Genomic DNA, 24,442 nt, shown 5'->3' on the forward strand with positions numbered 1-24,442 from the left:
TAGATGCTATATGAAAAAATGGTTGTAATTGGTTCAGCTGTGTCAGAGAAAAGGCTGAAAATGTTCAAATGTTAACTCACAATGCGCGACGAAAGACAACGGACGAAAACAGATAGCAATACCTGAGTAAATCAGACGACCTAAAAACTGTCGATATTTCCACTGTGTACCTTAACAGTACTGCCAAATGTTTCCTCCAAATTAGCAAATTGGAAAAAAAAACGTAGATGGATAGTAAGTATACAGATCGCCAATGGATCACGAAAAAAAAAAATACATTTAATGTCATGAGATGTTTACAATAGACAAGATTACTTACTTATGTATGCACAATTACACCTTTATGCAAAACAATTTATTCTTTGAATAATTATAAACTTCTTAATTCCTATTGATGTCAGATAAGTTTGCAGATAACCCTTATAACTAAAGGTTATCTTTAGTTTCTTTTATTTGTGCTTTTAAATTTCCAACTTCTGCTCGATCTTGCGTTGGCGACTCTCCAACTTTTGTTTTCAAATTCTCAACTTCTGTTTGGATTTTTTCATTCGTTTCTCGAACTTCCGTTCTCAAATTTCCTATTTCTCGTTTGAAGTGCATTTTTCATATCTGCCATTGACTTTTGTATGTTTTTTTGGAAATTCAACAGTATCGCTTCCAAATTAAATGCTGATGGATCATGACTTTGATCTGCTAACTGTGAACTTGTAGGATCTTCTGATACTCTAGCATTGTCTCCAGACACAAAAGGAGAACACGGCTTTAATCTATGAGGGAGTTCAAAAGAATCTAGAATTCTAACCATTGGTGTCACTAGACAGGATCCCTTGGTGCTCGAACCTATTGCCATCCCAAGACAGCTTAGTGTCTTATCAGGGTTGATACAAAACACAAATGCTCCAGAATCACCAGGCTTAAAAAAAGTTCCATGGGGAAGGCTTTGAATTTCAATTTGATTGTACATTGTAGCAAAGCCGTTTTGGTCCGGCAAATCTAAAGTTTGGTTCGCAAAGCGGATATGCACTCGATCAAAGTAAAAATTTCCAATTGTGAATCTTGTTTCACTTCCATATTTTATGACGCTGTTTAATCTGCCTGGAATTCTACTTTTTTGTAGATCATCTGAAGATCTAATTTTGTCAGTTTCAGGATCTTGCAAACTAACAACCTCCCCTTTAAATACTGGTGGCTTATTAGGTTCAAAACCTGGAATTAAATTTAAAAAAGTTCTTTATAGTAATAAAAGTATTTTTGTAAGTTCAGTATATAGGGCCAACATTAAAGTAATGTTTGTTTGCCCCCTCTCGACTAAGGATGAAAATCCCATGTCGGTAGATAGGTAGGTGGGAATTTTTTTTAAAGAAAATTTCTTTATCAATTTTGAATTTTTAAAATCTATATTCCGGAATTCACAAAAAAAATATTTAATTCTAAAGGTTAAAAAAATTGTGAATCGGACCACCTTAGTCAGTCGGTCGGGATAGGGCGACCAAACATTTTATAAAGATGTCGTAGCTTTCCAAAGACTGACCACTATGTACATTCAATGTTCATATATACTAACACACATGATTCGAAAAATCATTGATATCGACGATATTAACGGCAAAGAAATATTAATAACTATTGGAATCTATTGAAACATAAAAACATACAAAATGACACGGCAGCAAGGATGATACCAACAAATGGTTTAGCAAGCATGATTCGATGTCGAGGCGATATCGTAGATATCGACAATATCGATACTAGAGAAAAGTTTATATGGTAACACATATGTTAAAAACATAGTTTTAAAGACGGTAGTCATCAATAGAAAGTATTTTACTTTATCCCATGTTTACCCCTTTATCCCGTGGATATGGCTAATGGGATATTTTTTTATTACATTTTCAACAGTGTAATACTGTGATTTATTTATTGAATAAAAGTGATATTCTCTCACAGTGTGAAAGGATACCAAAATGATATTCTCTCACAGTGTGAAAGGATAAGGATATCAAAGTAAGTAAAAAATAATTTCTGGACTGTCATAAGATAGAGATAGTAACTCTCCTAAGATATTAAGCAAAATACTGCAAAACTTGTTAAAATAACATTGTTCTTTGTGGGGACTTTGTCAACTAAGGGATGAAAGCCATACAGTGTACGAACTTGGACATACATTATAAACAACTTATATTTAATCGATTGGTCAGTCTAAATGGTCTAACATGGTTTGATGCTGAAAATAATCCAAAAAGTCGGATAGATTATGTTTTAATAAATTATGATTTTTATTGCTGATGGTTTAAGAAGCAGGAAAATTCCATGCTTAAAACTCTTTAGATGATGAAACATAATAAAAATGGAATTGTTACAGCCCAAGTTTACTTTTGTTGCCCTTATTTTGCTGGTACTAAAATAATATAAGGTCAGTATTAAATTCTTGAAATATGTTTTTTGTTAGGTTGTGTACTCAAGCTTACCTGCAAGATATAGTTGATCAGCTAATGCCACAGGAAATCCAAACTCGTTCAGAGATTGGTCAAGTTCTATCAAAGTTGCGTCTACTGAAATGTCATAAATTGATGTTGGAAAACATTTTTTCACAATATTACCACACACTTGAAAATTATGTTGATTTTTATCAAAAAACTCTACTTTTAAATCTGTATCTCTGCAAAGTACATAATCCTCGATTTCAGAATTAGGTTTAAACAATTCATCTGTTGAAAATACAACATGAGCACACGTAATCAAACCAGTAGAACCATTTGACAAATCAACAAAGCCCCCAATACTTCCATGTCCAGGAGTATTTATTCCCTTGGCACGACGAATATGTCCTCCAAAGTCTATTGATCTACCACTTCCTAAAGAACAGTGTCCCTCCTGTACATCTACGTCAAAACCATTAATTTGTTTTGGAAACTCTACTTCTCCAAAAGGAATGAAACCTTTATGCAAACATAATAGACTAATGTACCGTTTTTCAACAATAATATATTTTCCTTTGGAATATCCTGATGATTTATATGGAGATGTCGATATGAGGGTGAGATTGGAATGCTTCTTGAAAAGTTTTCTTGCGTCGTTTTCTGTAATAACAGGCAAGTCGCCTGATGAACAAGAAGCTGGAAAGGAGTTGAAGACAATTGATGCTTCATCAGATGGTTGTATATAGTTATAGAACGCAAGTTTAACCCCCATGGCTTTTTCTGGAATTCCATCCTTCATTTCTATACTACCTTTATATAACATCATGATCACAAGTCTGTTTTCCTGGCTGCATTCAAAACAGAACGATAGTCTCATTGCATTTTGTCGAAGTCTTGGGCATTCTCGTATAATCCTATATTTTGCTGTGGTCAAGAACGTGTCCATAACAACAGAATTTATTTCCTTATTTTTAAGCAGTTTATCAAAATGGAAATCAAAATCAAATGGGTTCGACCTCACAAGCTCTAAAATCAATATGTGGTTTTGCTTTTCAATAGCGTAATCCAAGCATCGATGAATAATAATTAAAAGGTCTCTTTGTTTAAACTTTAATAATGTTTCTTTTGTATATGCAGAAAATAAAATAGATAAAACGAGTCTACATTTCGCAGCTCGTGTCTTTCTGAAGACTTCGTCACAGTCCGCCATCCATCCTAGAAAAGCATCAACACTCGATCGAGAGAATGGCTTAAAACTTTTACTTTGCTTTTCAGCATCACTTAAATGAAGTCCTGAACAGTCCAGGTAATCTACTCTCTGAATGACGTCAACAAATTCTGTTTGATCTTCTCGATCTGACTGATGATAAAAAGTCTCAATATCAAGACTACTAATAAGTCTTTGAATTCTACATTCGAATTCTCCATTTTCTTTGAGCTGTTCCAGCTTTTTGTTGAAAGTCGTATCAGACCAACGGGAGTAACTTTCTGCAATGAAATAGTTAAACAATCCCTTAACAAAATCACTATTAAGAATGAAATATAAAGAAAACGAACAGATATCATGCTCAAAAGTCCATAAAAACAATGCAAATTTGAAGCAGAGCAAAGACAGGCCTCCAAAAATATCAGAGGTGGGATCAGGTGCAATACAGGAGAAAGCATCCCCTGTCAACCGGCCACACCAGCCGTGTGCTTAATGTCATGATCGGGAAAAAGGAAAAATCCGTACACAATTCAGCGTCTAAATAATGACCTAATTTCGAATGAAAAACCTCTGCGTGCATTTGATTTATAGACAGATAGTATTTGCTGATAAGCTCATCGTATCGACCATAGAACTTGCAAAATAAAGATTTCAAACGAGACTGTTGATATCCTTGTTTCCTCAATTTGTTTGTCAATAGCTTGCCTCGAAGAAAATGTTTGTACTTGGGGAATGCTCTTGCGTATCGAATCAACTGGGAGATATAAATCGCATGTGCAGGTGACAAGGGTATATTGCTACATAAGTAAGGGATGTTGCGGATGGAAAAGTTAAGTTCAATGTTAACACGTTTGTCATAAAGTTTTATTGTTAGCTTAGCATTAACTTCTTTTTCTAGTGAAATATTCTAATGTGAAACACACGTGCCATATTCTATGGTATCTTTTATTCTAAGTTCACTGTCATATATCGAATCGACATATAAATGGAAGTAACTATTTTTAATTGATGATACGTTATTGATATATATCTAAATGTCGAGTTGAAGGCCGCAGGAAGTGTCTTCTCCTCATGAACAAGCGATTGGCACTTATGTATTCGATTTCCGTCCCCAGTAAAAAGACATTTCTCTCCATTTTATCCCTAAAATTATTCAAATTTGAAGACAGTTGGCTAAGATGCATCCGAATAGATAAAAATATTCATTTTTAAGAGATGTTCACAGCGAAAGATTAATATCTATCGCAGATGGTAACCAGGGTGACTCGGATATGACATTAATATTTCACCCGTGATTATCCTGAAAAAAATATCATTTAAACCTTCTTCATGAAGCTCTCGATCACTCTCTGTTTTCCGTGTCTGTTTGGGCGGAAGTAACAAGGTATCTGTAGGAACTGGAGGACTCTCTTTGGAACCACTCGGCAAATCATCAACACCTACTTTACTTCCACTGGGTTCCCCTGACAGAAAAATATGTTTTTAAGCTGCATTTATCACTGCCTTTTTTTCATTTTCCAGTATGTATCACGACAGATATCCAAAAGTGAATCCATACTACGTAAGCTGGATTTCATTTTGACAAGTTGTTGCTAAGTAAACCTTTTCACAAAAAAATCTTACGACATATTTTTATCTTAAGTAAAAACTTATGATAAAAATCGTTTTCACAAATATTCATAAGGAAGTCGTAGGTGCAAAATCTGCAGAAACTTAACGAGAGTCCTAACCCTCTCTTAAGTATTAAAAACCTATTGTAAAATTATAACCGCAAAAATCAAAATACATGTTAAATTGAACTTTTAAAAGCATTTTTCAATAATATTATATATTTTTTCACAATTATACTGTCGAAAACTTAAATGAAATACACTACAAAATATTTACGAAATAAGTTTAACTTAAGATTTTCGTGTGACCTACTTTTACGTCAGACTTGTGATTTTTACGTCAGATTTCAAACTTTCTTGCTTCACAATTGCATTCGATATTTGTTGTCAATAATGTTTGTTTAGCTAACAAATGTTGAAAACTAAGCTTTATTTTTATTTTCATCCACTTATGTAAGGATTACTTGTACAAAGCATATTGAGATCGTTGCTAGGGACGAAGTCTGTCGTAAGTAAAATCTTAAGTTTAATCTGCTACGAATGCGTTCGTGAAAAGCACTTAAGGTATGTCACTCCTGAAATTAGTTATATCAAGGATTTTTTTTTGAGAAGAATATTTTAGACAAGTACTCTTATAGCTTGAGTCACAATCGCAAAGAAAATGGGCGGTCAGTGTGCATATTGCTGAGCTACAGTACAATTAAGTTGACCTTTTTGCACTTAAATTGTAATTCTTTGGAATATATGGAGATAACGAACACTATTCAAGCTCAAAAGTCCATTAAACATTACAAAATAGGTGCACAGCAAACAAGGACCTCCAAAACATCAGAGGTGGGATCAGGTGCCATGGAGGAGTGAGCATCCCCTGCCGACCGGTCACGCCCGCCATGTGCTAGCTCCTTGTCATGATTGGGAAATAACGGAAAAATCCGTCGACAATTCAGTGTGTAAATAATGGCCTAACAATTAGTATGAAAAATGTAAGTCAGTATTTGACTCAGTGATAAACTGTATTTGCTGACAGGGTCATTGTTGACTTTAAACGAGACTGTTGATATGCTTGTTTCATCAACTTGTTTGTCAATAATTTACCTCGTTTTAGAAATTGTACATACGTAGAGCATGTTCTTGCGTATCGAATTAAATGAGAGATGTAAACCCCGTATGCAGGTGATGAAGGTATATTGCTGCATAAGTAAGGGAAGTTGACGATTAAAAAGTTAAAGTCATCACGTTTACCATTAAGCTTGGTTGTTACCTACCATTTAGGTCTTTTTCAAGTAAAATATCCAAATATAAAACAGATGTGTCAGACTCTGTAGTATCTTTTATCTCAAGCTCACCGGGATATATCGTATCGACATAAGAATGGAAATAACCATTGTTAATTGACAATACTTCGTCGATATATCTAAATGTTGCGTTGAAGGGAACGGCAAGTAATTTCTTCTTTTCACGAATAAGATTTTGGACAAATTCTGTTTCATATGGATATAAACAAGAGGCCCATGGGCCACATCGCTCACCTAAGCACATTGGCTAGGAAAAAAAAGCAAAAATCAGTACAGTATTGAAAAGTTTAGAGGGGGGGGGTGTTGAATTTTAAACTACCTGATGATGCTTTCATATCAATATAACAAATGGCTTTGTTGTTCTTGAGCAGCAGATTTTTTCCCCATATATTCATTTGTAAAAATTTGATCCCCAATTGTGGCCCCACCCTACCCCTGGGGGCCTTCATTTGAACAAATTTCATTCTACACTACCCAAAGATGCCTCCATATCAATTTGACTAATCATGGCTTTTCTGTTCTTGAGAAAAAGACTTTTTCTTATATATTCCTCTGTAAACATTGATCACCCATTGTGGCCCCAATCTATACCCGGGGTAATGATTTGAACAAACTTGAATCTTCACTATCTGAGGATGCTTCCATATATATATGACCAATCATGGCTTTACTGTTCTTAAGAAGAAGATTTTTAACGATATTTTCCTATATATTTCTATCTAAAAATTTGATCCCCAATTGTGGCCCCACCCTACCCCCGGGGGTTATTATTTGAACAAATTTGAATCTTCACTACCTGAGGATGCTTCCCTATAAATATGACCAATCATGGCTTTACTGTTTTTAAGAAGAAGATTTTTAGAGATATTTTCCTATATATATCTATGTAAAACTTTGATCCCTCACTGTGCCCCCCCCCCAACCCCTGGGGGTTATGATTTGAACAAATTTGAATCTTCACTACCTGAGGATGCTTCCATATAAATATGACCAATCATGGCTTTACTGTTTTTAAGAAGAAGATTTTTAGAGATATTTTCCTATATATATCTATGTAAAATTTGGATCCCCCATTGTGGCCCCACCCTACCCCCGGGGGTCATGATTTGAACAAACTTGAATCTACACTACCTGAGGATGTTTCCATAAAAATATGACCAATCATGGCTTTGCTGTTCTTCAGAGGAAGATTTTTAAAGATATTTTCCTACATATTTCTATGTAAAAGTTGGATCCCCCATTGTGGCCCCACCCTGAGGATGCTTCCATATAAATATGACCAATCTTGGCTTTACTGTTTTTAAGAAGAAGATTTTTAGAGATATTTTCCTATATATATCTATGTAAAACTTGGATCCCCCATTGTGGCCCCACCCTACCCCCGGGGGTCATGATTTGAACAAACTTGAATCTACACTACCTGAGGATGCTTCCATAAAAATATGACCAATCATGGCTTTGCTGTTCTTCAGAGGAAGATTTTTAAAGATATTTTCCTATATATTTCTATGTAAAAGTTGGATCCCCCATTGTGGCCCCAAACTACCCCCGGGGGTCATGATTTGAACAAACTTGAATCTACACTACCTGAGGATGCTTCCATATACATGTAAATATGACCAATCTTGGCTTTACTGTTCTTAAGAAGAAGATTTTTGAAGATATTTTCCTATATAATTCTATGTAAAACTTGGATCCCCCATTGTGGCCCCACCCTACCCCCGGGGGTCATGATTTGAACAAAATTGAATCTACACTACTTGAGGATGTTTCCACATAAGTTTCATCTTTCCTGGCCCAGTGGTTCTTGAGAAGAAGATTTTTAAATGATGCCATTATTTTTTCACTAATTCCTAAATATCTCCCCTTGAAAGAGGGTGTGGCCCTTCATTTGAACAAACTTGAGTCCCCTTTACCCAAGGATGCTTTGTGGCAAGTTTGGTTGAATTTGGCCCAATGGTTCTTGAGAAGAAGATGAAAATGTGAAAAGTTTACGACAACGACGACGCCAACGACGACAACGACGACGACGACAGACAACGGACAAATTTTGATCAGAAAAGCTCACTTGAGCCTTTGGCTCAGGTGAGCTAAAAAGGTCTGCTAATAACGGGGCGCAATTGGTACCTATGGGAATTCCAATAGCTTGTTGGAAGACCTGGTCTCCAAAAACCACATAGACATGTCAATCAGAAACTCAAGCATCTTTTTAATGTCAACTTCAGAGTACTTGTGTGTACAATCAGAATGTTTTTAACAAAATAATTTTGCAAATGACCAATGATAAGGTAAGTAAATTTACGAGTTCCATTTTTATTGAAAAAGCAGCTGTCAATGATATCAAAAAGCCTGGACTTTAATTTATCGTGGGGAATGGTTGTGTATAAAGTTGAAAAGTCGTAAGTTTTTAAACTGCTGATTTTGGTAAAATATTGTGATTTCAAATTTTCTAAAAGTTTCTTGGAATTTTTAAGTATCCACATCTGATTTACAGCACTTCTCGAATATATTGTTGTACAGTATTGGTAAATCACTTTAATTTTTATCTTATTTTATCAGATGTAATTATGACAATTAATATAATCTTATTTTACGTAAAGTAGTTTGAATGATATTTATTATTGAACAAATCATGCAAATTAATGCGAATAAATTATTGTGTGACCTTTTTGCACTAAAAAGTATCGTAGGTATATCAAAAAATCTAAATAGGCAATAAAATATTTTCTTATATGAAACAAATATGAATTAAGTGAGGATCGGTTGGAAGTATCGTGCTGTTTCAAATAATGAATGAAAAAATTGGGGTCAGTGATGTAAATTTTGAGATATTGGTCAAAATGTGCAATTTTCAGACAAAAAAAAAAAAAAAAAAAAAAAAAAAAAAAAAAAAAACAAAAACAAAAACAAAAAAAAAAAAACGGTGTAAATTTTATCTCGACTTCTTTAATATCTTCATTTCTTGGCAAAATTTGTTGAGTGAATGTGTAAAATTTGTTCTGAAAATACCGGTATATATTGAGAGCTATATTTAATACTAGATGAAATCCCGCGCAAGCGCGGGGAATTTAATTTATGCCACTACCGACAGAAAATATGTTGTAGTTTTTACTGACAGCCAACAGGCTTATAGCATGAAGAAGTACTTTGTTCAAAATCCCGCATGAAGTATATGTACGTCTCCACCCCCTCCACCCCCCCCCCTTTTTGTAAAAACTTCAAAATAACAATTTCATTAATTGACGTTTATTGTGAAACTTGTTATACCATGTTATGGATATTGTACTTCAATTGCTCTCATTTAATTTCCGTCAAAGATAAAAGCAGCGAATATGCAAATTTTACTGATAAATTGATTTTTTTTGGGGGGGGGGATTTTCAGGTACTTGGGTCTTGATTTATAAGTTTATTGATATGTTAAAAAAAAAAAGTACTTTACCTTATTTTTTTTTTATCAATAAGGGACATACATATTTATAAACCAAAACCCAAGTACCTGTGTAAAATTAGCTTTTAACGCCCTGTGAATAGGCCGAGTATTTGATACAAAAGACTGTATTCAGAAAACAAAACTGAAATGTATTGATTAAAGCATAAAATTTTACAGTTTTAATTGTATTTGAACATTACCTTATTCATTAATTTTCTCTTTTTATGTAAGCAAGTTTATTACGAAGTACAAATTGTACTTCGGGTTCGTTGCCACGATGCTCTCTGTAAGGAATATATATACACATTTTATCGATAAATTTATTAGGAAATCCTACTATATACATGTAATAGTCTTTCGATATATGTAAATATATTCACAACTTATAGTGTTATCAATGATTTACCATTATTTCAATGACCATTCACGCAAAAGCTTTTTTATTTTAATGCATAATGCCTCGTTTTTCTTTTTAACATCGAACTCGATACTATATGATGTTCTAGAAGCTTCTGTCAATATTAAGATCCGTGAATGACGAAAATAATTCGCACATTTCCCTTTTTAATCGCTTATCACAATTTATTTCTTTTATATCATTTATATTAGGTTTTGATTGAAAAATTCAGTGATGACGTTTAATGAAATAAATAAAGGATTGCTTGTTGTCAGTTTCATTACAAATTGCCAGTAACTTAGATCCGCCAACCGGAAACGCCACGGTACTAACGTTTTTGCTATTTCATGGCTGTTTATAGAAAATGAAATTAGACTTTTGATTTAATGTACGATACTTACTATGCGAGTGAAATCTGAATATAGTTTACGGACATCATCTTGTATATGGTGTCTTATCAGAGAACTAAGTAAGAACTCAGGTACACCCGTTTCGGAGTTTATTTGCAAAAATTTATTAATTTATAAGTGTAGATTCCTAGCATATCAAAACGGAAAATATTCACTAAGTAAAAATACGTGGGGCTAAAGTTTCAATATATTAAATTTAGCAAATATTTAGATTTGAAGAATTTTCTTCTAAATATCTTTCCACCACAAGAAATAGTCCCTCATAAATATTGCTTCTTTATGATTTCATGAACAATTTTCTTTAATTGAATGTTGAATAATTTGCATTGTTTAATTTAAATCTGCTTTAAGAATTGAATTGTAAATAAACAGGTTTCAAGTTAAAGGTTCTGATCTAACTTTTCCAAAAAGCTATGTATAAAATATATATATATATATAATTTTGAACTCCTACTTTATCCGTAGTTTATTTCAAATTTGGGATAAACTTGAATTTTTACATTTTCTGAATGTTTGTAGATCGATGAAAATAAAACTGATATATGTAAATAAATTAAAATAAAATTACATTCACGTCAAACTTCCAGCAGTTGTATCTAGCTTCTTTGTAGCCATAGGGGCCACACTTTGATTTAGCAATAATTACAGGTCCTTTCTATCTGAAATATACTTAACATTGCCTTGATATTCTTGAGAATCTTTGAAAGGATTTTTCCTATTGATTTACCTTTTGAATTTTGAAACCGATTGTCAAATATGTCTCCTCACCTTACCCCAGGAGCAATGTATTAAAGAAACTTAAATCTGCACTACCTTGAACACTGTCTTGTTCTTGAAAAAATCCTTACGGATTGTTATATCTGCTCTAGTTTTCGATTGTCGTTTGTTGTTTTCAATCAGAGTCATGAAATACAGTTATAGAAAAAAAAATAAATAAAAACAAATAAAAATAGAAATAAAAATAAAACTAAAATGAAATTTCAGATTCGCGATTATATAACGTATAACTTGTTTTACAGGTATCACAATTTTGCGAAAATATTTTAAAACATTGAAATTTTTAATCTACTAAATCTTATTTTTTTGCAATGGTTTGAAAGAATTATCTTTGTAATCTATACAGTACAAGATCAGTTTATATTTTATACGAATTTAATTATTAATTTTGCAATAAAATGCTTGGAAAAAAGGCCAAAATTAGATTGTTACAAAAATAAATGTGTGTACACATCCCCCCCAAAATGCACGTCGTACATGTATAAGGCCAATATATCGACATACATGTATGTGCAATTACCATACGGACCTTTCCAAAGACCAGTACAAGACGTAAATCATACGCGATAAACTATATAATCACTGGAATAAGCTCAATAAAAAATACCGAGGAGAGTAAGAGCTTTTGACGCGAACTATCGTTTAAAATAAAATGATACTTGTCCACTTTCCTAACACTCTTTCCAGATCTGGATCAGTGGGTGCTCAGGTATTTTGAATCTAGGGTCGTGATTCTTTTTTTTTTGGAGTGGGGTATATGCGTCTATATTTGCATACTCTCTGTTTTCTCCCACTATGAACCTGCATTCAACAGTTGCGTTCATAGGACTATATTTACATTTCCAAATATGTTTCCTTAATTCCTTAATATAAAAGCATTCTCTTTTTCATTATACTGTTGTTAATTTTCTCAGAGGATTTCAATACCTTGAATGATGACGTCACAACTGCATCAAAACAAAAAAAAAATTACGAAAATTTGAAGTCGAGTAGTGTGTATCCAGATAACTGTGGTTGAGAAGCAAGTACCATATATATTATTTGTAATTTATTGAGAAAAGGTTGATTAATCAGGTCTACTCATTTTATTGTCATGTTTTTTTTCCTTTACTGGAGACAAGCAGTCGTACCTTTATGTAAGCCAGGATTTCCTCTAATATTCTCGACAACATCACAGAATGCAAATATAAGTAATAAACAACGATTATTCAGCGCGTATCATTGAATATGCCAGCAGAGCAATTGCTATTCATGACGCCTTGTTCACTGAATAACGTTGTTTATTTCTTAAATGTAAGCATCTAAAAATCAGTTTCAATGCTTAGCATTTTATCGTCCAAAAAGTGGTAGGTGGGTTGGATAACAGCTCAGCAAAATAATGCGTCTTATATATGTGTTTACTTACTCGGATATATCATTTTACACATTATACAGCGATTTTTACTCACCATATTGTTTCTTTAGACGCAAGATAAAACGGAAAAATCTTGCTAAAATTTTCATCGTTTGAGGTCCTCGATTGGCATAGGTTTTTATTTTCGATGACAGTTTGCTAAAAAAAAGGTCGACATTCATGTCCAATAGTTCTTCCTCTGAGTGATCCTTAATGAATTCTTCTACTGTATCGTATATTTTCGTTATCTCCTCTTCTGCCGTATTCTCATTGATCGAGTCTACCATTTGATTCAAAGTGTAAGACATTTGCTGACTTATTTTTACAAGTCCTTCCTTTTCTGCAGGTTTTACAGTGAGATTCATTTCTGCAAGCGTAAATAACAATCCCTGAGTAAAAATTATTTCAGCAGTAATATATAAATCACAGTAATGCTTAAGGCTTGAATTTTAAAAAAAAAATCATGGAGTGAAATTAGCCCCTTTGTGTTGATATTGGATGGAAGATCGTGTAGTTATGAACAAATTTTGTTCTACATGTTTTAACAAATTATTTACAGGTAAAAAGATATTGTAGAAAAAGCATAGAAAATTTTGAAATTTTCGATATGTCTATTTTTGGACCACAGCGAGCGCCGACGTGCGGCAATTCCGGTAAAAATGAAATGAGTTACGCATATCTGCAGACATTGGTCTATCATACCTGAAAGTTTCATGATTCTACCTAGAGCCAATTATGAGAAAATTTCCGGACAACCCGACCCTTCAAAATCATTAAATCGACATTATCTACCGACCGGAAGTGACGTCATCAAAACAGAAAAAACGCATAAGGATCAAGTGATGATACAAAAGTCCTGAAAGTTTCACGGAAATCCATCGAGCCGTTTTTGTAAAATCGCGTGCACAAAATCGGTAAGAAAAAAAGAACAATAATAAAAGTGAAAAAGAAACCTAAGAATAACAAGAAGGTCTTCCGCTGAAGACGGAAGACCTTAATAATAATAATAAGAAGAAACAGAGTAAAAACAATATGTTTCCAAACTTCGTTTGGGGAACATAATTAAAAATTTGAAGTCGTGTAGTGTGTATCCAGATAACTGTGGTTGAGAAGCAAATACCATATATATTATTTGTAATTTATTGAGAAAAGGTTGATTAATCAGGTCTACTCATTTTATTGTCATGTTTTTTTCCTTTACTGGAGACAAGCAGTCGTACCCTTATGTAAGCCAGGATTTCCTCTAATATTCTTGACAACATCACAGAATGCAAATATAAGTAATAAACAACGATTATTCAATAAACATTGCATTATGAATAGCCATAAATCTGCTGGCATATTTTCCATGATGTGCCAGCGCGCATCATGGAATATGCCAGCAGAGCAATTGCTATTCATGACGCCTTGTTCACTGAATAACGTTGTTTATTTCTTAAATGTAAGCATCTAAAAATCAGTTTCAATGCTTAGCATTTTATCGACCAAAAAGTGGTAGGTGGGTTGGATAACAGCTCAGCAAAATAATGCGTCTTATTTATGTGTTAATTACTCGGATATATCATTTTACACATTATACAGCGATTTTTACTCACCATATTGTTTCTTTAGACGCAAGATAAAACGGAAAAATCTTGCTAAAATTTTCATCGTTTGAGGTCCTCGATTGGCATAGGTTTTTATTTTCGATGACAGTTTGCTAAAAAAAAAGGTCGACATTCAAGTCCAATATTTCTCCCATTGGGTGATCCTTAAAGAGTTCCTCTACAGTGTCAAATATTTTCATTATCTCCTCTTCTGTCGTATTCTCATTGATCGAGTCTACCATTTGATTCAAAGTGAAGGTTGTTTGTTGACTTATTTTTACAGGGCTTTGCTTTGCTGCAGGTTTTACAGTGAGATTCACTTCTGCAAGCGTAATTAACAATCCCTGAGTAAAAATATATTTCAGCAGTAATATATAAATCACAGTAATGCTTTAGGCTTGAATTTTAAAAAGAAAATCAAGGAGTGAAATTACACGTATTAATTACAGGGCCTAAAAGTATTGGTCCATTTCTTTTTGAGTGTTTGTGCTGTAAGATTTTTTTGTTAGATCATTTCATTAAAAATCCAAGGGATTGTATTGTACAATATTGACGACAAAAAATAAGAGAGAGGTTACTTTCGAACAAAAGGTTTCATTGAAAAGAAATACAAAGTTATGGTATATCATGTTCCTTAAGAAACAAGAAGTCTAATAAAGTCGTAGCTTAGTATAAATTTCTGGTTTACAAAGTCTAATTGAAATTTGAGCAAAACTAGAGAGCCGGGAAAGATAGGAGATAGCATTTTAAAACCAGAAATTGAAATCTTTTTCCTTGAAATAAATAACATTATTCATAAAGTATTGTCTATTCCTTTCTTTACAAAGTTTAATTGAAATCGCATTCATAAAGTGTAGGAGGTAAGTGTACACAGACATTTCTTTTTATTTACCACTGCAACAACGTTTGTTACAATCTTAGACAGTCGCCCGCGTGGTGCAGTGGTAGAGCGTCTGCTCTAGAGATGCGGAGTAAGGAGTTAATCCTTACGTCGCGGGTTCGAATCCCACTGTGGGACTTGGAGACTTGTTTTTCGGATGAGACCGTATATACCGAGGTCCCGTGTCGCAGTAGGTGCTGGCACGAAAAAGATCCATCACTGCTCAATGGCCCAGAGTGCCGAGTATAGATCAAAATTTGCAGCTCTCCACCGGCAAGTGGTAGCGTCTCCATATGAGTGAAAAATTTTTGAGAGGGACTTTAAACAACAAAAAAAAAAAAAAACAAAATATAATCTTAGACAGACAGAATTATGTATCTTAGTATAGTCTACTCATGTACAAAGTCTTATTGAAATCGGATAAAAACTGGTCTCTCACCATTAGAGCTAAAAACGAGTATCCCCTCGGTAGGGACCTAAAAACGAGTATCCCCTAAGTAGGGACCTAGAAACGAGTATCCCCGCGGTAGGGAGAGGAAAGGGTTTGCCATGTGATGTTACATATGTGTTGGCTTTTAATTTTTTTTTCAATTATTTAAGTAATGGATATAAATCAATACCTTCTTTTCATCTTCTATTTTTTTTCTGTAAACACTTCATAATCATATATATTTTCATCACTTCCTGACATTTTTTTTTAATTTTCTCCATCCACCAATTTTCCATTTCCTCATCAAGTGGACAGTGTTGTGCATGTTCAAGACTTTGAATGTAATTTTTGTGTAGGTTTTTCCCCATTCTTTGACACAGGCTGTATATGATGGTCCAATACTCATTGAACTCCACTTGGGACACATCTGTATGGCTATATATTTCTTTTCTAATTAAGCGGATACGTTCTATATCATCCCCAAGACTAGTCTCCCCCGGAGAAGGCATTTCTGAGATCCCCCATCCCCGTGTTGGAGATGGGATATTTGGACAAAGAGTTCGTATCAATGTATAGAGCAATGTAATGTCAAAGTCTCTGTATCCATTAATGTGGGCATTTTTGATAATAAGAATCTGATCATGTCGAAGTTTTTTAAACAAATTTACATTCGATTTGACTTGATGAAATATAACACTAGGAGAAATTTCATTTGCTAACACGTCTCGTAAAATAGGCGTCAGCTCTTCCACTATGATTAAGGCAAGTTTCGAAAACCTTCTTCTATCAGTAGGAGAACTCGATTTACTTAACGCCATTCTGAAAGAGTGAAAATGCATAAATGTTAAACAAAGAAGAAAGAATTTTAGCTATGCTGACTCCACAAATAAATATGATCATGTCAATGTGCAAATGAATCATTTTCAGTTCATATCAAATTCCAAAGAATTTTTTAAACGTAAAGTAAACATGAGTACAATTTTTATAATATGTTGTAAAATTGAATGCTCTACTCGATATTAATGAAAAACATGCGGTAAAGTGTGGATTGTTTTCTACTGAAAGGCAGTGAAACACTTTATAAATCTAATAGTCTTATCTTTTAGTGTAAATGTCTACTTGATATTTTAAATATCTTTTTGAAGACTTTTGCCCTTCTTTTTATACATTAGTATTTTGGAATCATATGACTGTAGTCAGGCAAGTTCCAATTAAATTCAAATATCGGGATTCCATGACAATACTTTACCTACGTCATCTACATCCTTTGTAGTGAAAGTTAAATACTCTTATCAGCAAATGTAACCCCGATGATTTTCTCCATTTTGTGCCTGCTTTACATCCATATCCTGTCTGTAGAGAAAAAGGAAATCCATAGATTCATTTTAATCACAAACAAAAGATAAACTTATTTCAAATGCACTTTTTAGATTTGCTTGAATATTTACATATCCTCCTGTACATTACACTATTTGACAATTATTTCGTTTCTGACCTTACATTTATAAAGAGGCGTAAAACAGATGACCTTTGAAACTTATATGTTTGTTTGTAAATTTGTTGTTTAACGTCCCTCTCGAGAATTTTCCACTCATTTGGAGACGCTACCACTAGCCCCTGGAGAGCTGCAAATTTTGACATATGCTCGGCTCTTAGGGCCATTGGGCAGTGAGGGATCTTTTTCGTGCTAGCAACAACTGGGACGCGGGACCTCGGTTTATACGGTCTCATCCGAAGGATAGATCTCCATTTTCCACAGTGAGATTCAAACCTGTGAGGTAAGGATTGACTCCTTACTCTGCAAATCTAGAGAAAACGCTTTTACCACTGCGCCACGCGGATAACTGACACTTATTATGAAATTATCAGACAAATGGGTGTAAAAATGCGGATCTAACAATTTTAGAAGCTTTTTTAATTGATTGATCAATAACAATCTGTTTAATACGAAATAACATATTCAGTGAATAGAGATTTATATAGATAAAGTATGATTTTAGTCATTTGGTCAAGATTTCAACAATTTGAATATTTTTATAGTAAAGTTTTATCTAATCATAACAGAATGACTTTTTCTTGTAAATATCAACCTATTTTCCATAAAAGGCTCTGCATCAGTCATAGTGAAGTGCTTGCTAATGGCCACAATTAAAAGTTTGTTATTTATAAGAATCTTTGCATGAGGTTGCCCTGTATTTTTCCATGTAAAATGTCGAGCCCTAGTTGTAAAACTGAAATCGCACCTCACGTAAGGAGATGCTTGTACATAAATAAGATGAATCGCCACCATACTGTTAACTTAAAAAAAAAGTCTTCCAAATCTGCTTAATTGTTGGACTGGATAGCGAATGGGAATTTCGTTTTGCGATATACTGCATTTTCTTAATGTATTGCGATATGATCTGCAATATCTCTAATAACAGTTAAAAATATCCTTTTTATTAAAGTAAATTTTATTAACCACCAATTATAAGCAGAGTGTACATTATAATTTATACATTGTATAGAAAAAATGTTGTTGATCTCACTACTGTTTTGCAACAAAATGCAACCATGCAACAGCATCATTATTTTTAAGCACGATTGAAACGTTTTTGCATTCTTAAATTTCAAACTTTACTTTAGAAATCCAAAGTCCAAACATTTGGTTAGTATATATGTACCGAAAAAAATCGCAATACAATATTTTTTCTGCTATGGAATCCCAATATTCCAAAATATCGGTATCAATGTGCAAATTCATTTTATTGATTTTACTGTGGAATCATAATATTTCGTGATGACTCCATATTCGTGGAAATCATGAATGCCCTTAACCCACGTATTTACATCGCCCACGAATTAATATACTAAGGTTTCAAAGTACTATTTCCTTTCGAAGATATGACTGAATACACAAAATTACGTCCCCTCGAATCCATGAAATCCTTGCTCATTGTACGCAGGGTTCTGCACCTTTTGAAATTTTAGTGTGTTGCAGACTTTACGTGAAGCACTAATATTCGTAATATTTTCGCAATCAAATTCACAACTCAACCACTATTCATTATAGTTGTAGAGCGCTCGATCCGTGATCGGAAGGTCGTGAGTTCGAATCTCCGCTGCGACTGACCTAAGTCGATAAAAAATTAGGTAGCAACTGTTCCTTCGCCAAGTGCTTGGCACTTTGAAGTAAAAGTTGCAGTGTCTTCAGATGAGACCTTAAAAACGGAGGCCCCTTGTCACGGCAGACGTTGGCACGATAAAGATCCCTTACTGCTCAACGGCCCTGAGTGCCGAGTAAAGGTCAAAATATGAAGCCCTTCACCAGTATATAATGATGTCTCTATATGAGTGAAAAATTCTCGAATGGGACGTAAAACAACATACAATCATAATCATTATAGTTGTAAAAGCATACACACATGCACAACTTTTTTGATTCACTTATTCGTTACACAAATGGTATGGTTGTGCAAATTAATATAAAAATAAATTTATGGATATTTAAAACAATAAGAATGTCTTCATAAAAAAAATAATGTACATGCAATGTACTATAAGACAAATCAACTGTAACATCCCCCCAACCAACCAACCAACCAACAAACACACAACTTAAAAAAAAACATATACGATTTAAAAAAAAACCCACTTATATACTTGTATCACTACAGTGTATCTACAAGTTGTACGTGTATAATAAAACTTAATATTTTGGTATATCTATATAACTTCATATTTTACACATACTCTGCAGAACAGAGGAAATTCTGGTCGATACATTCGAACTAATTACCATCTTTATAAAAAGTAAATTTTTCGTGATTTTTGTCAGTTAATCGAATTATCGAATTTGAAAGAGAAACTTTAGAATAGTAAAATACTGTAAGGGGATGCATTTAAATCGCCAACAATATATTAACATCAATTAAATGATTACGATGTTTGATCCACAGTGCAAACATAATTCAAGAGACGTGGTTGTGAAGTAAAAACATATATATTTATAATATTTTTTAAAAAGATATTTATTTATTTCATAACTTTAATATTATTCTCTATTTTTGCAATCCTAACACTCTAGACTTTAATTCTCGAGTAGCAGCAATGAGGCTAAACACTAAATGGTGTAGATTACGAACAGTGATCGATCTAAAAAAAAGATCTAAAAAACGATCTATAAACAATACAATTCTTTGAGGAGGGCATAAAACACAAACCCCTGGAAATTCCAGAGGTGGAATCAGGTGCCTAGAAGGAGTAAGCATCCCTTGTTGACCGGTCACACCCGACATGAGTTTACTGTATTGATCAGGTAGACGGAACATTCTTTAGTCAAATTCAGTATAATACCAAAGGCCGAACAATTGAAAAAAGTCAGCTAAAGAAAAATTATATTTGCTTACAAGATCCTTATATCAACCATAAAATTTAAAATTGAACGTACTCGGAGGAAGCTCTTGAGTATCGAATAAGTTGGAAGATGTTATAACCATATGCAGATGATATTGGGATATTAATACTTAAATAAGGAAAGTTAACGCGCAGCACGGTTAAAGAGGCGGGACCAGATTTATACGGAAAATATGTACTTTAACGTCACACGAAAATATCAGGTCTTCAAATTACCTCAAAATGAAAATATTTGCTATTTCAAACCGTTGAATAGCTATAGACTACATCAAAACTTACTTTACCTTTTGTTGTTGGTTAAATGCCACACAGCAAGATATAAACGATTAACTGATCGCAATGCATTTGTCAACGTGACGTCATATCGTAAAAATTGACCCAGTTTGTCTGCAGTGAGAGGTTGATCAAGTTATATTTTGTACAATGAAAAATGTATTTTGTAATCAAATAAAATATTATTTGCTGTTATTTTAAGGTCATAGGAGACAATTACCTGAACATATTGAGTTACATACGGGAATAAGTTCATCTGAGCTGGTAAAATAAGACTGAAATTGTTTTTCGATTTTTTTATGCAAGATAGCTACAGCACAGTCGATCAAAATTACTGTCGTGAAAATTCACTTTGACTTACGTTGCTTATCTCCCTTAGCATATGACGTCAGTAAGGCCCAGTCGCTTTCAAAGCTATGCAATGTTTACAAACTATCATGTCATGTTGCAGCTTAATTTTAAAGAATATCATAATCATGGCTAAAATCTTGTATAAATATACGATCTTCAAACAGGCTAGTATTTCTTTTTAAAAATTCCATTGCATATTTGCAAGATGTTTGCATGTTTTATCAGTCAAAGTGTGATCATTTTCATCGTTTGACACTTCGATCTATTGGGAGAAAAATAAAGCGATCGGACGAGAGAAAGAAGGGAGAGTGAGAATGAATTCATTTTTCATAACCAGGGCAGTTGTTTTAATGAATTCATTTATTTACAACCTAGTTTTACTTTCACACAAAATTATACACAGTCAGTATTACACTGAGTTTTCTTGACAAACGATATGTACCTGCTGTGTAGTATCACATGGCTTTTAAAAAAACAAGAAAAAATTTCTTGTGTTACTGTTTTATACTGCAATTTAATCAATTCTTATCATTTGACACTGTCTTTATATTCACTTACTCATGTACAACATCACCATCAATACCCGATCTCTGCCCCCCCCCCCCCCCCCTGTTATTTCTTTCTTTTTGTAATTGAAAGTTCTTGAAATAATCGTGTAATTTTTAAACACACTGCAGATGGGTTAAAAACTAACTCTGGCAAGAACTATACGTAAACTTGTATACACTATATATGGGAGTTAGCACAAACGACGTTTAAACATGTAGACCTATGTATTAAAAAAAAGGCAGCTCTAACATGTGGAAATATTTCTATGAAGAATAAGGATTCTACCAAATGTAGATATTGAATGAATTAGAAATTGACATTTTTTTAATTTAGTAAAATTTAATACATAAAATACAAAAAAAGTAGGTATCTTTCCCGTCAATTTGTTAAAATATTTATCAAAGATCAGTACTTATCATCGTATACAAACCTATTTATTTTTCCAGTGTGTATTATATTTACGGGTTTTTTTTTTTCTGTAAAGGATATAATTTCAAAAGTTTTATCACCTGTTAAAAAGAACATTAATATTGAATTTTAGTCTCGCAAATGATGGATGGATAAATTTGCAAACTGATCACGGACTGCACTGTTTACTACATATCGAGTAATTCAAAAATCGAAATTGTCGAGTCAAACCGTGACTGCACGAAGTATCGGCATCGTAACAATCTCAGTTGCTCTGGGCTCAACATTTCTTCTTCATATATATATATATATATATATATATATATATATATATATATATATATATATATATATATATATATATATATATATATATATATATATATATATATATATATACCGGTATATATTATAGAAGAATACGATCATGTCATAAACTCAGGGATTCTATTGCTATATCGTTTTTACAGCAATATGTGTGTTTCGGATCGGGGAAAACGAAACTTCAAAGACGCTGACATTTTCAATGATCCTAGCTTATCATGGACTTACGCTGGCCCCCGTGTTTATTTTGGGGATTCACGTTAGGGATATCCCCCACATACGTGTCATATATCTTTCTTTAACAGAATATTACAGGCTTAATCAAACTTTTTATTCTAAGCAGAAAAAGTCAAAATAAATTGCTCGATTCTATGTTGCATTATGCGATTTTTCTTGAAATAAAAAATGACTTAATATTTTTTTTTAATGATGATGAAATCCTCTTAGTATGTCGTATATGTATATTAAACAGGGAAATATTTTTTTTGTTTCTAAAGGTTTGATGTAGAGTAAGTAATCGATAATAATTTAAGCGTAATTTTATATAGGATATTCATCAGGATCATCCTCCGATAAAAACCTCTAGTTTTGAGTTGCCGTGCCTTATCAACGACTCACGCACACTGAATTGACTGAACTACGAAATCAGATAACTCACCTGAAAACAAAGACACATTTATATTTATAAAAATAGCTAAAATTAACTAGATAAAATATGGTAGAAATACATTAGTCTAATGCTCTGTTTACATCAGTGGGCTCTTGTGACATCATAAAACCACAAAATCAAGAACGATAAGCGGGTAAGAAAAGGAACAAGTGGAAACGTTTTCACCTTTATTTTTCAATAGAACAAAGGCCAAAAAATATTACTACTCGTAATTTAACATTCTTTCATATATAGCTTTAGGTTTAAAAAGTAAAATCCTAGTGTTAAGAATCGTTTCCTATGACCTTTAAGAGTCCATTAGCTTAGATGCGATGTATATTTTACTATTTTATTCATATTGCAAAAGTAAAAGAAGGGTCCTAATAAATTGTAATTGTAATAATTGTAATTGCAATATAAAAGTTTTATAGCGTTCTATCAATTTGGGTCCTCTAAAGCGCTTCACAATTAAAATATATCAGAGATAATGTTTAAGATACATAAAAAAACATGTGAATAAAATTAATCACAATGTCCCCATAATCGATATATTGCAAGGGCATACCCCAAATGGATCATGTCAAGCTTGTACTCATAAGCTCATGAAGAATTAAGTTATATGAAAAGTGCTGCGAACATGATGAAATCTTGCAAATAAAATAACTTTATCTTTGTATAATGTACTCTAGTTGACCAGCAAAATATTCAACATGCGGTCTAACAAATGTAATTTTAGCAATTAATTAAATTTATTAAATAGCATAATCTATATAGGTTTATACAGCATATTTTTTTTTTACAAAGTACACATAGTTTTGAAAAGAATTGTAAATTAAACTTAGATTTTTAATTTGTTTATGCCCTTGAAATATGGGAATATATAGAGGACCCCAATAGAGAAACACATTACATTTGTCTGATATCAGTTAAGAATCACCCATCCTTGTAAAGAATGTATTTTTTTTAATCCAAAAATTCCGATATTTCCATTTTAGCACCTTAACTGTATTACGCGTTGAAAAAGTTTAAGTCATCTCGTGTGTCATAAAATTTAGGTTTTAGTTGGCTATTATCGTCTATAGTCAGTAAAACATCTAAATATGAAACAGATGGGGTACTCTGTGGTCTCTTTTTAAGTTTACTGGGATATATCGAGTCGACATATTAATGAAAATAACTATTGTTTATTGTTCGTACATCGTCGACGTATCTTAAAGTCGAGTTGAACGCTACAACCAGTGTGTTTAGGTCGGCTAATAAAGGAACACAATAAGTGCCTATCGGAATTCCAACAGCTTGTTAAAAGACCCAATCTCCGAAGACTCCATAAATGTTGTCAATTAGGAACTCCAGCATCTATTTAATATCAACTTTGGAGTAATTGTGTATAGAATGAGAGTGATTTTTAACTAAGTAATTTTGTTGATGAACAATCAAAAGATATGAAAATTTCCGACTTCCATTTTTATTTTTGAAGAAGCACTTATCTATGATTTCCAAAACGTCTGGTTTTTATTCTATCGTAAGGAAAGGTTGCGTAAAATGTAGAAATGTCGTGCGTTTTGACGTTTCTGACTTTTGAACAAAATTTGACGGTTTTAAATTTTCAAAAATTTTATTGTAATTTTTGAGAATCTATATCTGATTTACACTATCAA

The 24,442-nt window shown here is 33.1% G+C and overlaps 2 protein-coding genes across 2 annotated transcripts in view; one reads left to right on the top strand and one right to left on the bottom strand.

The window, feature by feature from the left end:
• LOC133202058 (vacuolar protein sorting-associated protein 41 homolog) overlaps window positions 1-24,442 on the top strand; it is a 158,123-nt gene that overhangs the window by 41,265 nt on the left and 92,416 nt on the right. The window lies entirely within an intron of this gene.
• On the bottom strand, window positions 545-16,653 carry LOC133201923 (uncharacterized). The gene is made up of 4 exons (XM_061337711.1): window positions 16,302-16,653; window positions 4,950-5,090; window positions 2,469-3,908; window positions 545-1,206 (listed from the first exon to the last, which is right to left on the bottom strand). Exons 1-4 carry the CDS (start codon window positions 16,651-16,653, stop codon window positions 545-547), a joined length of 2,595 nt encoding a protein of 864 aa, XP_061193695.1.

Source organism: Saccostrea echinata, unplaced genomic scaffold (assembly GCF_033153115.1).
Source record: "Saccostrea echinata isolate AGI-Se365-2 ecotype Australia unplaced genomic scaffold, CSIRO_AGI_Sech_v1 ptg000046l, whole genome shotgun sequence".
NCBI lineage: Eukaryota > Metazoa > Mollusca > Bivalvia > Ostreida > Ostreidae > Saccostrea > Saccostrea echinata.

Bases quoted from the DNA above. Each gene is read 5' to 3' on its own strand.
- LOC133201923 (XM_061337711.1), bottom strand. From the start codon at position 16,653: ATGGCGTTAAGTAAATCGAGTTCTCCTACTGATAGAAGAAGGTTTTCG. The intron at 5,091-16,301 runs GTATCCGCTTAA...TTTTTCTGTCAG, and splicing joins TCTTGGGGATGATATAGAAC to GGGAACCCAGTGGAAGTAAA. The intron at 3,909-4,949 runs GTTTAAATGATA...ATTTCATTGCAG, and splicing joins TCGAGAGCTTCATGAAGAAG to AAAGTTACTCCCGTTGGTCT.